This window comes from Jaculus jaculus, chromosome 3 (assembly GCF_020740685.1).
Source record: "Jaculus jaculus isolate mJacJac1 chromosome 3, mJacJac1.mat.Y.cur, whole genome shotgun sequence".
Lineage (NCBI taxonomy): Eukaryota > Metazoa > Chordata > Mammalia > Rodentia > Dipodidae > Jaculus > Jaculus jaculus.
This window is the reverse complement of record NC_059104.1, coordinates 83,058,201-83,073,529: the sequence shown is the minus strand read 5'-3', so window position 1 is coordinate 83,073,529 and position 15,329 is coordinate 83,058,201. Positions and strand designations below refer to the sequence as shown.

The 15,329-nt window shown below is 42.5% G+C and overlaps 1 protein-coding gene across 3 annotated transcripts in view; it reads right to left on the bottom strand.

Moving 5' to 3' along the window:
• Nucleotides 1-229: 229 nt before the first annotated feature.
• Nucleotides 230-15,329, bottom strand: part of Ets1 (ETS proto-oncogene 1, transcription factor) — a 131,592-nt gene continuing 116,492 nt past the window's right edge. For all 3 annotated transcript variants that reach the window (XM_045145124.1, XM_045145125.1, XM_004665475.2), the window contains 2 exons: nucleotides 5,452-5,570; nucleotides 230-4,045 (listed from right to left, as the gene is read on the bottom strand). In XM_045145124.1, the coding sequence (XP_045001059.1) occupies nucleotides 3,830-4,045; nucleotides 5,452-5,570 (335 nt within the window). In that variant the 3' untranslated portion in view covers nucleotides 230-3,829. The remainder of the gene's footprint in view (nucleotides 4,046-5,451; nucleotides 5,571-15,329) is intronic.

Genomic DNA, 15,329 nt, shown 5'->3' with positions numbered 1-15,329 from the left:
AGACAAGGCCAGGGGCATTCCACACAAGATGACATAATCCGTTCAATAACTGGGACATGATCATGACTTCTCTGCAGTCCCAACTCTTGATCTTTACCTGAAATGATCCTAGGCTGCAGTACCTGAAAAGTGAATTGCAGTCCTTCTTGCACCTATCTCCGGAGGATAATTTCTTCTACTTTCAACATGATCCAGACAGGAAAGAATCAATTGAGCCAAAGCCACATCATTATGAATGGATTTCTTTGTCTTTAATTTCACACAGTTTAAAATACAATATGAAATCAGGCTACAGTATATAAAAACTTTCCAGCAAAATGATGTGCCAGCATCAGCTACTAAAATAAACAAACAAAAAAATCCCCCATAAGAAGTTTTTTTGCATTTGTTTTATTAAAAAAAAAACATATAAGACACTTACATCGCTACATCTCTAAGCTACCTCAGTTCTGATTTTTAAAAAGCACCTGCTTTTCCTTTTTTTATCTTGCTTTTAAATTTTCAGCATTTAAAAAATATAAATTATATGAAAATACAAGTTGGAAAATAGTCAAACACAATATAACATCTTTTTCACCCTAATACTTCTTAGCTTAAAAAAAAAGTATTCTTAAAAAAATTCAATAACTGAGGCAGTATTCCTGATAGAGATAATTTCATTTTAATATATATGTATACATATATTTATGGTTCCTTGAAACGTCTTTGGAATGTATGTAAAAGTTCAACAAATTTATATAGACCCCAACAGAGAAAGTATGCACAGCATGACTAAAGAGAAAAGGCGTATTTTCACCATGAAGGTTAGGCAGCTTAATGCTTTAAAACCCAGAGTGTTGGTCTCCAAAGTGAGGAAAAGCACATCTGATCTTTGAATGCCACCAAATCCCCACAGCCACAGAACTAAGGCTCTATGCGGAGAAGTCCCTCCCTTGGACAGAGTTGCAAATACAAGTAAAAGTGACTCTGAGCCCCAAAACCAAAACCCACACAGGTTGAGGCATTTCTGGGAAAACAAGGGTGGCACCCAGCTAGAACAGATTTGCCCATCCTTCCTCTGAAGTTAACATGTTTTGAAAAAGCATCAATGCAACAGCGCTGCTACATTTCCAGTGTATAAACCACCCGCCACTCTTCCTGGGATGGTCTCTAGCCTTTGAACAAAAGGGGAAAATGCATGGGGCCAGATGAACGACAAAGCTATTTGACTAAAGCACTATCTACAGATCCTGAAAATGGTGGACCAAGGGAAAAAGGGCACCTTACTTCGTAAGCAAGCAGGCTGAAAAGTGCTAGGAGGCACTTCAAAAAAAAAAAAAAAATCTGTTCTGCTACAGAGACTGCAGATGTTAGACTCACAGAAAGGGAGTTTTCAACGTGAATTTATTAAGAGAGGATGATGCCTTCACAGAGGGATTGTAAGCCTGGTCACAATAGCAAGCAAGCAGTGACTGATACCCGGCCTTGGTTCTACTCTCACCCTTTATAGAAATGTAGACAGACTTACCTAGAAAAGTCAGGTATTATTTCAGCTGCAGTTTTACATGTGTACACACACACACACACACACACACACACACACACACACACACGCATGCATGCATGCACACATACACACACACACATACACACACACACACATACCAGTGCCCCTAAAAAAAATCACATAATATAAGAGAAAGCAATATAATCCAAACGGCCTCATCTAACATTCCCTGAGCAGCTCTAAAATATTTTGAGAGCTTCATTAAGGCACCTGCTTCCTAAGATCAAAATATCCAGCTGATGTGTCCTGCCTTTGCTTCCTGGTGGATGCTCTGATTGGTCAGTATGGGAACACCCTTGAATCACAGAGGGCTATGTTCCTAAAAATTCTGGGTCTTCAAGGAAATCTCAAAGTAGCCAGCCATAAACTCTCATGAAGATATGGTAAAAGGTAGTTACTACTTCCCCTTTTCAGCTATAACCCCCAAAGGGCCAGCCCTGAGACTCCAGACTCAATTGCCTCTCTTCTCTTCATGGAAGTTTGCTGTCATGGTTTTAACTGATCATGCATATAAATAAGGAAGAATTCTAATGATTTTGCCTCAATATTACATTTCAGATCTCTCACAACCAGCAGAAAGATGACTGCTTCTACTGACTCTGTATTTAAGCTTTTGGGGAATTAATATGAATATGTATGTATGTATGTATGTGTGTGTGTGTGTATGTGTGTGTATATATATATATGTATATATACACACACATACACACACACACACAAATACATATACATAAATTTTCAAATCTCAAGAGACAGCTCAATTACCTTGCTCCTTCCTTGCATTCTCTTTCCCAAGTCATTCCTCTGCTGTGCAGCTCAACTTTACTTGCCCTCTGCCGAGATAACAGCTCAAGCACAAGGCTCGGCATCAGCATCGTCTACACCACATCCTCTTCACGCAGTCTCACCCGGCACCCTATCTGACTAGCTCCGCTTCTTCAAAGGAAGGCCTGAACATTTCTTCCTAAGGCAGGCCAGGCCCCATTCTACTGAAGTCTTCGCTTCATCTCCACAGCTCCTAAAACCCAGCAAGTCTCTACTCTTCAACTCATACTGTGGTGTCTGAAGTTCCACTTTCATTCGCTTTCCAGCGAGCATTACATTCTTCTCTGCTGAATAATGGGGAGGGGGATGTGAGTGTGGGGTGCTGGGAAAATAAGACATGAAGCAGAAATTATAAAGTATTAGTTTGGAATGACATGCTTTCAGGACTTATTTCTTAAGACCTGAGGGGTAATGCCCATGCACACTCCTTTTATTCCAAGTCATCTATGCTACAGGTAGAGAATTAACCAAGACCAGGCTAATGTTCCTCCTCCTCCTTCCTTTCCAAGACTTTAACAGTGCTCCTATGTTGACTACAATCCAAAATCATGGCTGCAAAAATACATTCAGCGCAAAGACTTAACGTATTTTAGATAACACTAAGTCTAAACCCCAGTAATCCTCTCATGGCAAGGAAAGGGATGTGATAAGTTTTCAAACTACAGATGAAATTCACATGCACAGTTCCCCTGTACACAAATCAGAATTCATATTCTCTTTACATACACCTATATATAAGTCACATGAATTTGGGATCCCTGATCTCAGTGACAGAGCCTTGCTTTTCCCATGGGGTCTATATAAACAGTTTTCTTCCACTGTGACAGAGTCCTCAGCCAGCAAATAAGAACCAACTCACATGACACTGCAATACTGAGACCACCTTAGAGTTTCCGACAATTTTTAAGAAAATCAATACTGGCACAAATTTTAATAAAATAACTTTTAACAAAAAACCAGTCTGGCCCCTCCCCAATGAAGTCCATCTTTGTCTCAAAAGTAGAGTGAAAGGTAAATGTTTCTTACTTTTAGTGCATCCCCCTGAAGAGAATGTTTTTATTCCACCCTCCAAGTTAAAAGCCTTTCACCATCTCATAACTCTTGATTGGACAATTTCTCCTGCTGATGGGTACATAATTCAAGATGTGATGATTTTTAAAAATGACTAGACACATGAGTTTTTCTTTCCATCAGCCAGATCCTTCAATCTTTTAAGACCCTTCTCTTGCTTCTGAAAATGTGCTCAAGAACTTCTTGCCCCACCCACCCACAGGGCCTGGATTTCTCTTTCCAACCTTGCCAATGGATTACAGCTGCAGCTTCCTTAGCTCCCACCCCTGAATGTGAAAAATGAGTTCTGGAAAATAAAACAGAGTAACAACTGAAAATGAAAAGAGTTCGACCAACAGGGCTGTTCTTTGAAAGGCCTCAGCAGTTCCCTGGCCGCCCCCTTGTCTGTCACTCATCGGCGTCGGGCTTCACGCCCAGCATGGCGTGCAGTTCCTCAGGGGTGTACCCCAGCAGGCTCTGCAGGTCACAGACGAAGCGGTACACGTAGCGTTTACCCGCCGTCTTGTGGATGATGTTTTTGTCATAATAGTAGCGTAGGCCACGGCTCAGTTTCTCATAATTCATCTTAGGTTTGTTTTTCCTCTTTCCCCATCTCCTTGCCACCTGAAATAAAATGTCAAAGGAGTGGGTTAAAATCTTCCGAGTATGCTAAAATATATGTTTGTACATCTCTACTTGACCATCACAGCCCAGGAAGGTCAACAAACATGCTCAGGGATCCGGGTACATAAATGTGTTTTTCTAAGACAGTACATTTTCTTTTTAAAAAGCACTTTCGCTTTTAATTGACAATTACAATAATGAGTGATTGTACATCTAGAGGCTTTGGAAAATAAGAGAGCATTTGAGCAAAATGTATATAGTACTGTGTGACACCTCAATACACACATGCATAATGATCATAATGATCAGATCAGGATGGCTAGTAAATGAGCCACCTCAGATATGAATCACAATGCCCTGTTGAACCATTCAAAATCATCTGTTAGCTATTCTGAAATATTCAATTACTGTCCCCAGTCATTCTATGGTGCAGCAGAAGTTATGACTGTGACTATACCCCTGAGCTCATTAACAACTCTCTCTCCATCATCTTACCACCCTCTTCTCATATTTTGGCAACCACTGTTTAATGCTATTACTCTAGAAGATTAACATTTTGTTTTCTACATCTAACTGATAACATGCATGATTTGTCTTAATTTACTTCACTTCATATCATGTTCTCCAGTTCCATGCTTGCTGCTGCAACAGTGAGGATTTCTGAATTCTAGCTTCCAAGGGTTATTCTCTACATGGCTGCCAATTATTTAAACTGGTGAACATGTAGCATCTGTCTCTGAACTCCTGTGGAATAGGGTTAAAATATTTGATTTTGAGAAAAGAAAAGACAAACTGTAGACTCCCTTTTCCCATATCACCAGCAGGTGCCCTTGCTTTGAAAGAATGAGCCAGAACAGGAAGGCACAGAGAGGGCAAGCAGTCACCACTCTTGCTTTCTGTCCACAAGCAGCAGCCTTTCTGTGCAGTGGCACAAACATTTCCCCATGTCTGCTAGAACCGAGGTCTCCTCTCCTCTACTCATTGTTTATAGTCACAGAACTTGGAGTGGCACAGATCAACCCTTGAGTCAGCATTCACAGGACAAATGTGGATGAATGAACATATTCCATCAATGTCCTAAGGCTTCTGGGACTTCTCTTGTCCCTTCCACTTTCACAGAACCAGAGGCCTGAAAAGAATAGATCAGAGAAGGCCCTCTATAGGCAGAGGGCCTGCATGCATCAGATATGATATGTGGGTATCAGTTCATCCAGGATCCAGGAAAACAAATAGACACCATAGGTATGTTCTGTTCTTCAAGTGATGAAACTAAGATTCAGGAAGGCTTCATTATCTGTTCTAGGTCATACAAGTAGAAGTGGAGGAGCTTAAGTTGTGATCCAGGCCCTCTAAACCCTTCCCAGAGTTTTCTCTCACCATCCCTCAGCCTAAGACTCCTTTCTTACCTCATCTGGGTCAGAAAGCTTGAATTCCCAGCCATCTCCTGTCCAGCTGATAAAAGACTGACAGGACTTATCAGTGAGTAATTCCAGAAGAAACTGCCACAGCTGGATGGGTCCACTGCCTAGAAACAAGGCATCATGAATCATTAACAACACATACTCAAGAGCTCACAGCAGCTAATCCTATTGCACTGCATTCCCTAGTCTCTCCTTCCTCTTATCCTGTCTTGCTGGGAGAAAAACAAGGGCAAGCTAGAGCACAGATGCTGGAGAAAGTGCTCTGAGAAGGTAAAGATCTTCCATGAAAAATTTTTTAAAAAGGAAACATAAGATTTCCTTATTTGACTCATTTAAGTAAGGGTCAATCTACTTTCATCACTAAGCAAGTTCTAGAAAGAAAATATGGGTCTTCTGAGATTTTCTAATGAGGAATCACCTTATGTATTTTCATAAACTAAGTCATTACTGCTACCTCAAAAGGAAGCTATTCACTTGGGAATGCCTTGTCCAAGTCCAGGCTGAGGTCAAAGCTCAGAAGCACTACCTACAGTACTACCCCCAGGCTGTGAGGAAGAAGAGTCACTGTCTTTGACTTGTCACTCAAGGAATACACACTCAATGCCGTTCAGTCATAATGCTGTTCTCCACCATCATACCACCCACCCTGGCAACTTACAGGCAAACACTAAGAAAGGAATGCATTGTCACAATCTGAGAAATTGAGGAACTAACATGCCACCCAAGGAATCTTCAGAGGTCAGATAAGGATATCTCACAATGTCTTTACAGGTTTAATTCTCATCTCCTCTTTCTTCTCTCTTTCCTCTCACTCTTTTTCTCTTCTTTATTTCTTTATGACCCATACTACCAAGATCTTAGCTCCAGAGGCCTGGTCTACCCCGACACTTGATTTCTTTTACACCCAAGGATTTATTTCAGGCTTTCTTTTAGGATACCTTTCTATTCTGAAATGAAAATACTAATCCATGCATCCTATGTAACTGACAAGCATTGCTGGAGAAACTAACATGGATTCAATAGTCAGTCAACCCTGCTTGTTACATGTCTGCATTGTGCCTAATGACATCACTGAAGGGACCATGTGAACAAGATGAACTGCCTGCATATATGAATGACAGCTGGAAGACCCCACCTCATATAGAAACCTAACTTTCTAAGGCTTGAACCTTTAACCTTTAAAATTTTTAAGTAATTCTGCTCCAGCATAAACTCAGACTCAGCAGGAGACAAGAATTAGAGCCTTCTCTATCTAAAAAAATAAATGTCCTGTATGTTGTGAAGATAATCTATTTTTTTCTTTGGTTTTTTGAGGTAGGGTGTCACTCTAGCCCAGGCTAACCTGGAATTCACTATGCTATCTCAGGGTGGGCTTGAACTCATGCGATCCAACCTCTGCCTCCTGAGTGCTAGGATTAAAGGTGTGCACCACCATGCCCAGTTTGAGAATAATCTCTTATTATATCATATACTTCATTGAGGCATGTTCATGCACACTTGATACTAAAATCCACTCTCTAACCCCCCCACACACATACCAAGAGCTGAGAACAGGTGGTCATACTGCTTCTAAACTAAAAAATGCTCAGAAAAGTATGTGACCTTGTTCCAAGATCATACTCTAAGTACCAAGGCAGCCTCTACCAACCACACAGAAGGAGACAGCCAGGGACATGTAGTACTACACTCGACTGTGGGAAGCCCAGAGGCCCTCCTCATCACCCTGAGCTCAGAGTGCACCTTGAGCTTCTTAAAACCATCTCTGTGTCTACCTGTGCTAAAAATTCATTTGATACACAGCCAGATACATTCTCAGATTGTCTGGGAGTTGAGAAAGGTCAACAGTCACTGCTTCTTGTCTAGGTTCACGAAATTAGACAAGACATTCTAGGAGAAATCCACAGAGAAACCATCCTAGTGGACCCAGCTGGTGACAAAGCAAATTGTCCCTAAGAAATGTATTTACAATAATCCCAATGGCAATTACAAGTTTCATGACAAAGTTCACAGTGATTTTAGACAAACAGTAGGATCAAGACAGACACAGAACAACCAGCTACCCCAAAGCTCTGTAAAAGAGGCTACTCATGTGTCAACATCACAGACCTCAGATGTTGGGGGCAGGGGACCAAGCCATTGGCAGGGAGCAGGAGGCAGGGGACAGGGGCAGGAAGCACATCTATAGATACAGGAGCACAGCTCAGTCCCTGCCCTTGAGACTGGAGCAAAGACGGAGGCTTACTTCCATTCATACCATCAGCCCCAGCCCAGGGGAATATGTTTAACTGGAATCCTGATTGTTATTGTCCTCCAGCACCATCTGAGCTGGAATGTCAAAGAGCCTTCTGCCCCAGCCCTTTTGTGTTTTTCTGTACTCTCATGTCTGAATATGAGTGTGCCTTTTAACTAACTCCTACATCACCCTTCTGTTGAGGACAGCAAGAGAAATGGAACTGGTATCCCAGCCACAAATGCTGGGCAACAGCAAAAACATTAGCTTCAGGGCAAGACTGCTCCCTGGACAGTGTCTCACATCAACCCTATCTCAGGCTGGAGGGGAGGCCAAGGTCATATGGAGGCGACTCTGGGCTTGCAAGGCCCCACTGGCTTTGCGCATGTGTCTGCCATGTCCAAGTCCATGCGTCAGACTCACAGAAAACATGAGTCTTACAGGCCCAGCATAAGTCTCTTGAAGCTATTTTTGGGCTGTCTCATGTAGACCTGTTCACATCCACAACGCTCCAGCTTCCAACTGTTGCCCTTGCCACAGCATGCTGAGTTGTAAAGCCTCCGTCTCCACCCTCCCCGTACCTCCCCCTACCCCTACTCCGGCCCCATCCACCTACACAAATGGACTGTGGTCCCACTGACCTTCCTCTCCAGGAGCGGAGACCAGTACTAAGAATAGCACCAGTCATGGGAAAGGGGAGCTCACATGTTAGAAGTGACTCACAATGGCGTCCCTGTCTGGGGCCCCAAGGCAGTCAACAGTGCCCTTCAGCATGTTGGCCAGTGGGGCTGGTGTCACACATCAGGAATCCAGTGGCATCATTGGGAAACTATGCTGTTCCAGTAGAGCTCTGAGCCACAACAACAGAGGGGTCCCTGTTATAAGGTGGTCTCCTTCCAAAACGGGGTGGGAGGGAACGCACCACACACAAACACACACACACACACACACACACACACACACAAACACACCCATGAGCCAGGCTCCCATCTCCTGAGCCTGCACACTCTGCTCTGCTCTCTTGTCAGCCACCCTGGATGCAGCAGGGGAATTCCTCCCTGATCTCCCTTCTAGCTTTCAGATAAGAGGAAAGTTCTTACACAATGTCGATGGTTTGAATTTGCAGAATATGATATAGCCTTGAAAGGCAGCACTGGGGAGGGGCACTGAGGGGGTCTCAAGCCTTGGGCATGGAACACTAAGCACACTGTCCTCCAAGGGACCTTTGAGAACACAAATCAGAGGCACCAATCTTATTTTATTTGTTTATTTAGGGCCCTGCACATGCTAAGCAAGTACACTACCACTGATCTGTATTCTTGGTCATTTATTTATTTTTTCATTTATTTATTTACTTATGTTGAGATGGGATCTCAAGAAGCTCAAGCTGGCCTTGACCTTGCAATCCTCCTGCCTCAAACTTCTGAGTTACTGAGATTACAGACCTATGCCACCAGGCAAAGCTGTAAAATGCTCTTAAAAATAATCCTTCCCATTTACCAGTTTCTCACTATCATTCTTCTTGGTTTTCAAGTTCGCAGGCTAGCTGCTGTGACGATGGCCTGAAGACTGGCAAAGAGGATTCAAGATGGGATTTCAGGTTCTCTTTCTACCCCTTCCTTATTTCCATTTCAACCACAGGTTCACATCCAAGGTCTGTGCCTCAGTGAGAGGCTAACATAGAACAGCTGAAACCTACGCAGATGGAGGTCAGTACTAAGGCAGCTGTTCTCTGGGCACACTGCTCATATTTTCTCTGTGGTTTGCTAATACCAAGCATTGTATTCTCACTGCTATGACCCAAAGCCTGGGACAATGCCTCACCAGCCAACCCAGGTAATGTTTTGTTGACTGGCGCCAGTTTCAGGTTCTTTTTTTGTGTTTTCTTTTTCGAGGTTAGGGTCTCGCTCTCTAGCCTAAGCTGACCTGGAATGTAGTCTCGGGGTAGCCACAAACTACCTACCTCTGCCTCCCCAGTGCTGGGATTAAAGGTGTGCACCACCATGCCTGGCTAGTTTCAGGTTCTTGTATCAGGAGTTCTTAGGTTCAAAGTGCCATGCCTGATGCTTCAATGTTAGTGGATGGTTTTACCAAAATCATCTTCCTCAGAAAAAAAGGTAAAAATATTTGCAAAGGCACCCAAAGGTATTTTCTATACTAAGTTATATTTGGGACCAAACAATGTAGGTGACACTGTTGCAGCAACAAACTTCCAAAGTAAAACTGGCCTCCTGTCCTTTAGAGTCCATTTGCTAAAATCTTCAGCTTTACTCTAAAATTCAAATCAAATATCTCAATGTGGGGACAACAGCATATTTAATCTATGAAACTCACATGGTTTATCAGCCTCAGCCCTGAGAGTACACATCTGGCAGATGGCCCAAAAACAATGAATAGGCCTGACCAGCCCCTCCCTTCTATGCAGGTGTCTGAACCCACAGTCAATAGTGACAGACAGCCAAAGCAGAACACGTGAGTCCAGAGATGACCCATCTGCACAGTGTACCCTTCCCTGTCACAGTCCTGATGAGTACTTGTCTCCAAGGTGTGTGGGTGACTCCTGAGTCTCAGCATTGTCTCCTGCTCATTCACAGATGAGTCCACAGTCTCACTATTTCTACTAAGTCATGAAGTCCAGTGAGAGATCAATCAGAAAATATCCTGAATGTTTCTTGCTCTACACCAGACTTAGACTGAAGCTATACAAGTCATCCCTGAGGAAGATATCACTATGCTATTTTGTGATCAAAGTCCTGAAATGTACTTTAAAGACAGGAGCAGACTTCTTGATGCTGTAGCTCAGTCTTATGTCTGCAGTTGCCATCTCGCATTTCTTCTGAGCTACGACTTTTCACTGCCATCATGCTGACCCATCTCACCTCTAACATGATCCACATCATGTAGATGTACCTTCTACAACCAGCCTACAATGCCATGGTTTAATGAACCATTGCTATCACTATACCCCATAAATATGTTCCAAGTAACTCAAGGGTAGTGATTAGTAATAGAAGCTCTAATAAATCTCAAGCCATGTGTGATAAATGCTAATTCCAGGAACTTGCATCTATTTACTGCAGAGATATCCAGTATCTTGCAGTGAAAATCAGATAGATGAAAGCTCTCAAATAAATAAAAAACATTTTAAATGTTTTATTTATATATTTTAAAAGGAAACAGAGATAAAGAAAGAGAGAGAGAGAATGGGCATTACAGGACCCCCTGCCACTGCAAATGAACTCCAGATACATGCATCACTTTGTATATCTGACTTTATACTGGTACTGGTGAATTGAACCCAGGCTATTGGGCTTTGCAAGCAAGTGCCTTTAGTTGCTGAGGCATCTCTCCAGTCCCTAAGACCAGTTTTGATTGTCTAGTTCATGGTCTTGGATATGCTTGTCACTGCTCCCCACCCACTGAGGGAGCATTTAAAAAAAAAAAAAACTTTTTAAAGACATCGTTGCAGTTAGCTTTCGCTTTGTTGGCAGAAAGCACCCTATCAAAAAAGCTCCATGATTACAGGGCAAAATGTGACATGAGCAGAGGCTGGGTATCAATTCTTGGCCAAAATCAGGTGGACAACAGCAGCAGGAGTGTGTACCACACACTGGAAAGGAGAAGCTGGCTATAACACCCCTAAACCCACCCCCAACAATACACTGCCTCCAGGAGGCTTGAATTCCAAACCTGTTATCAACTGGGGACCTAACATTCAGAACACATGAGTTTATGGGGGACACCTAATTCAAATAAATGATTTGCATACATACATGATAAGCATACATGATGTAAAATATAATGCATTCAATCCAACTTGAAAAGCTCCCATAGCTTTTATCAAACATCCCCATAGTCCAAGGTCTTTTAACTGAGCCATAAAAACAATAATAGAAAAATAATGGCACAGAATAAACATTCATGCTACAAAAAAAAATGGAATTAGACATAGCAAAGAAAGATTGAACCAATACAAGATTGAAAACAAACAGGATAAACACCAAATTCTGTAATTCTAACTCCAACACCTCTAACCAGTGATAAGTCTTCAACTCTGATACTTCTAACTAATGACAAGTCTCTGGAGTTCCAATTCCACCCTTCTAGCTGGACGCCTCACAGCCTGGGGAGCAATGTATCCCAAGCCAGCAGCTCTCCTTGGTAGCCGTCCCATAGCCTTGACATTTCAAAAAATCCTAGTGTCTCTACTGTAACCCACAGTTCATCCTCATGGTTCCATCAGGCCTTCACATGCGTAATACAATAAGCCTGCTTCACAATGCCCATGGCCATTTCCAAAAACAAACCCAGTTGCAAATTAATGACCAATTCTACTGCTGCAGTTAACTTTGAGTTGCTGCCAGAAAGCACCCAACAAAAAGCAGCTGATGGGAGGAAAGGACTATTTTAGCTTACAAACCTGAGGGAAAACTCCATGAAGGCAGGGGAAAACATGGCATGAGCAGAGGCTAGACCTCACTTCCTGGCCAGCTGGAGTGAGTGTAACAACCAGGAAGTGGAAGCAGGCTATAATACCTATAAGCCCGCCCTCAATAATACGCCACCTCTAGGAGGTTCCAATTCCCAAATCACCATCAGCTGGGAGCCCAGCATTTAGAACGCATGCGTTTATTGGTGACACCCAATTCAAACCACCACAGACATGTCATATTACAGGCAATGAAGGATTAAAAGACAACAGCATCCTATAAAATAGAGTTCTGATCTCAATTCTTCCTGGTTCCCTCTTTGTACAATCTTATCAACCCACATAATCTCTGGGCTTTATTAGAAGTAGCAATCTCTGCTCTTCTTTATTTTATAAATATGCAAAACCCTTGTTTTAGAAAAGGGGAGCAAGGAAGAAAGAAGAGCACACCAAGGAAGCAGTCACAGCACTGAAAAGACAGGGGAACAGAATATGCAACAGCGAAATTACACAAAAGAGTAAGACAGCAGTAAAAGCATTTGCGAAAACAGAATTTTCAAAGACAGACAAGAAATAATTGGAAAAACCATACATACATTTAATTATGCCTCCAAGAATGAAAGCCCCTTTCATATGGCAACTTTGAAAAAGTAGAAAAGATTTTTTTAAGATAAAACATATACATGTAATTTAAAAAAAAAAACACTAAAAATAACCACTAGAGATTTTTTGAAGTTGAGGATGAGTCTAAAATCCTTGCTCTAATTAAAAGTCGTCGATGCACACCAAAAGAGGCAGCAGATGCAAACTGCTATGCAAGTGAAAGCTCTGAAGGGTTCTGGTTTAGGGAAACCTTGACCACAGATGGAATTAGATCCTCTTTTCGTGTGCGCATGCATGCGTGCGTGCATGTGTTTTTCTTCCTAATCACTCACACTCCAGTCCAAGTCCCCATCACCTTATCATTATGCCTTATGATTTTAAGCAAGTTCAACAGTGTTCTCAGTCAACCTGAATGCTATGGGGCCCAATCTTGCCAGCAAAGCAGGAAGCCTTGTCCAACCCTGGGTGCCCAGGCAGGCTGGCCAGCAAATACAACTGGTTGGGAGGGCTGTCCCATTTGGTACAGACTGCAATAAGGCTCTCTGGGCTAGTCTGACGTGGGCTGGAAAAGAGGCCGTTACACATTTTTAGTGTGTAAGGAAGGACCTTTGTTTTCACTGGGGCTCTGCACACCTGCATGTGTTCAAGTGCACATGAGTGGGGGTGGCAGCTGGAGAAACAAGACTGTTTCTCTCTCTTAAAGGGGCAGCTTTATTCGGATATTGCCATCACCTCTAAGCTTACCACATAAGTCAAACCACGTGCAACTTAACACTCAAATGTGAACTTGGACAGTGAGCCAGGGAAGCTCAGGAAAGGAAGTGGGTTTCTTTATAGCCTTTTCCTCCCAGTGTTTTCTAGGGAACTAAATCTTCTAAGAAGTGACTAAGGAGGACTTGGGATAAGATCTGGGGTAGGGAATGAGAACTATGTGATATACCAACAAAATTTTTTGTTCTAACTGATGCAAATATCTAAAGGAAATACCTTGAGTACCGAGGTGACCCAAAGAAAGAAAGATGGGTTGAGCCTGTGCCTTCAGAGTCTGAAAAGCAACTATTCCAGTCCATCTCTGAAATTGCTTTTGCAGATTGGAAAGGTTCTATTGTACTTCAGAGATGAGGGAAATCACCAGTCAGGCATATTACAACCCTTTGGGAGATACATAAGATCCCAGTAGTACTCTCAATTTCTCAACCATTCACCTAGCAAATCATTTCTGAACACCCCTTGCAAGCAAGGTGTCGTGACCAAGCTGAGCAGGTACACAGAACTGACAGGACATAGAACAGAACACTAATGGCAGTATGGAGCTACAGGACAAAAGCTTTTGTTTCACCATAACGGGATGGGCTAAAAGTGTCCTGCCTAGGCCTTTAAAGAACTGGGGCCGGAAAGGGAGCATGGAATGATCTTCATAAGAAACCTTGACACCCTGGCCTGAATGTCAAAGTCCTCCATAGCTCTGTGCCCTGCTACCTACACCCTCTCTCTAGTGCCTTGGGCACCGTCCTCCTCTCAGAGTCTAAATTTTCACATTCAGTCACCCTAGGACTCTCACTCTCTTTATCTCTCAGAGAGAGGTGAGTCACACAAAAGACAACCTGATTTGGTGAGTTACGGTCAACAACACACACAAGGTTGAGAAATCCATCGTAGGCCACCAAACAGCATGGAGATACATGGTCCTAAGTTGTCATATCTTGTATTGAAGAGGTGTTGGCTCTCAGAGAGCCACCTTGATGGGTCAGGTCTGAAGTGGCTATTTTTATACTCACTGCTGCTCAGAAGTGCTTGAGAAAACATAATGGTCTAGGTTTACAGTGTCTGTGCCAAGACCAGATTTCCTGGAGGCTACAGCAGCTAGGAACTGAGCATCACAGAGACATGCCAGCCCAGATCTGTCATACATGAAGTTGCTCCACTGGGAAACTGTGACCCAAGAATTCCTCTACAACCTGGCTGAACCATTCCAGAAAATGAGCTACAGCCCACACGTCTCCCTACCCAAACCTCCTTCCTTCCAGACCTGCAGCATGGTCTGTAGGTTCCCCTATCCCTTCATCCCTTGCTCCCCCCCATCCCCCCGTCCTTAGATGTTCCCCAGTAGATTTCTTTCACCACTAATTATATCTTTGTGACTGGCGGCTTCTTAGTATTTTAGATGTTTTCCTTTTAGTTTCTAGAAATTTAGAAAAAGAAGAACATTGAAGGAAAACTTCTGTCCCTATCAGCTATACATCTTCCTAAAGAAAAGAAACAACTCTGGATTCTTTCACTTGTACAATGGGAATAACAGCAGTCGCTTTGTATGGTTTTTGTGAAAGATTAGGACATATATATATACATATATATATATATATATATATATATATATATATATATATATGAAAGAGTGTAGGATACAGTAAGAGCCTAAGACATGTGGCAGAATGTGCTGAGTATCAGAAGTGACCTAACTAACACTAAAGATCTGCTGTGCCTCATGATACTTCCAGTAATTACTTCAGTAAGTGAACCATATTACCCCTGTCTCAATAACTTAATTATTCTACAGAGAGAAAAGATTTGGAGATTAATATGGGATAGTTTAGCTTAGTG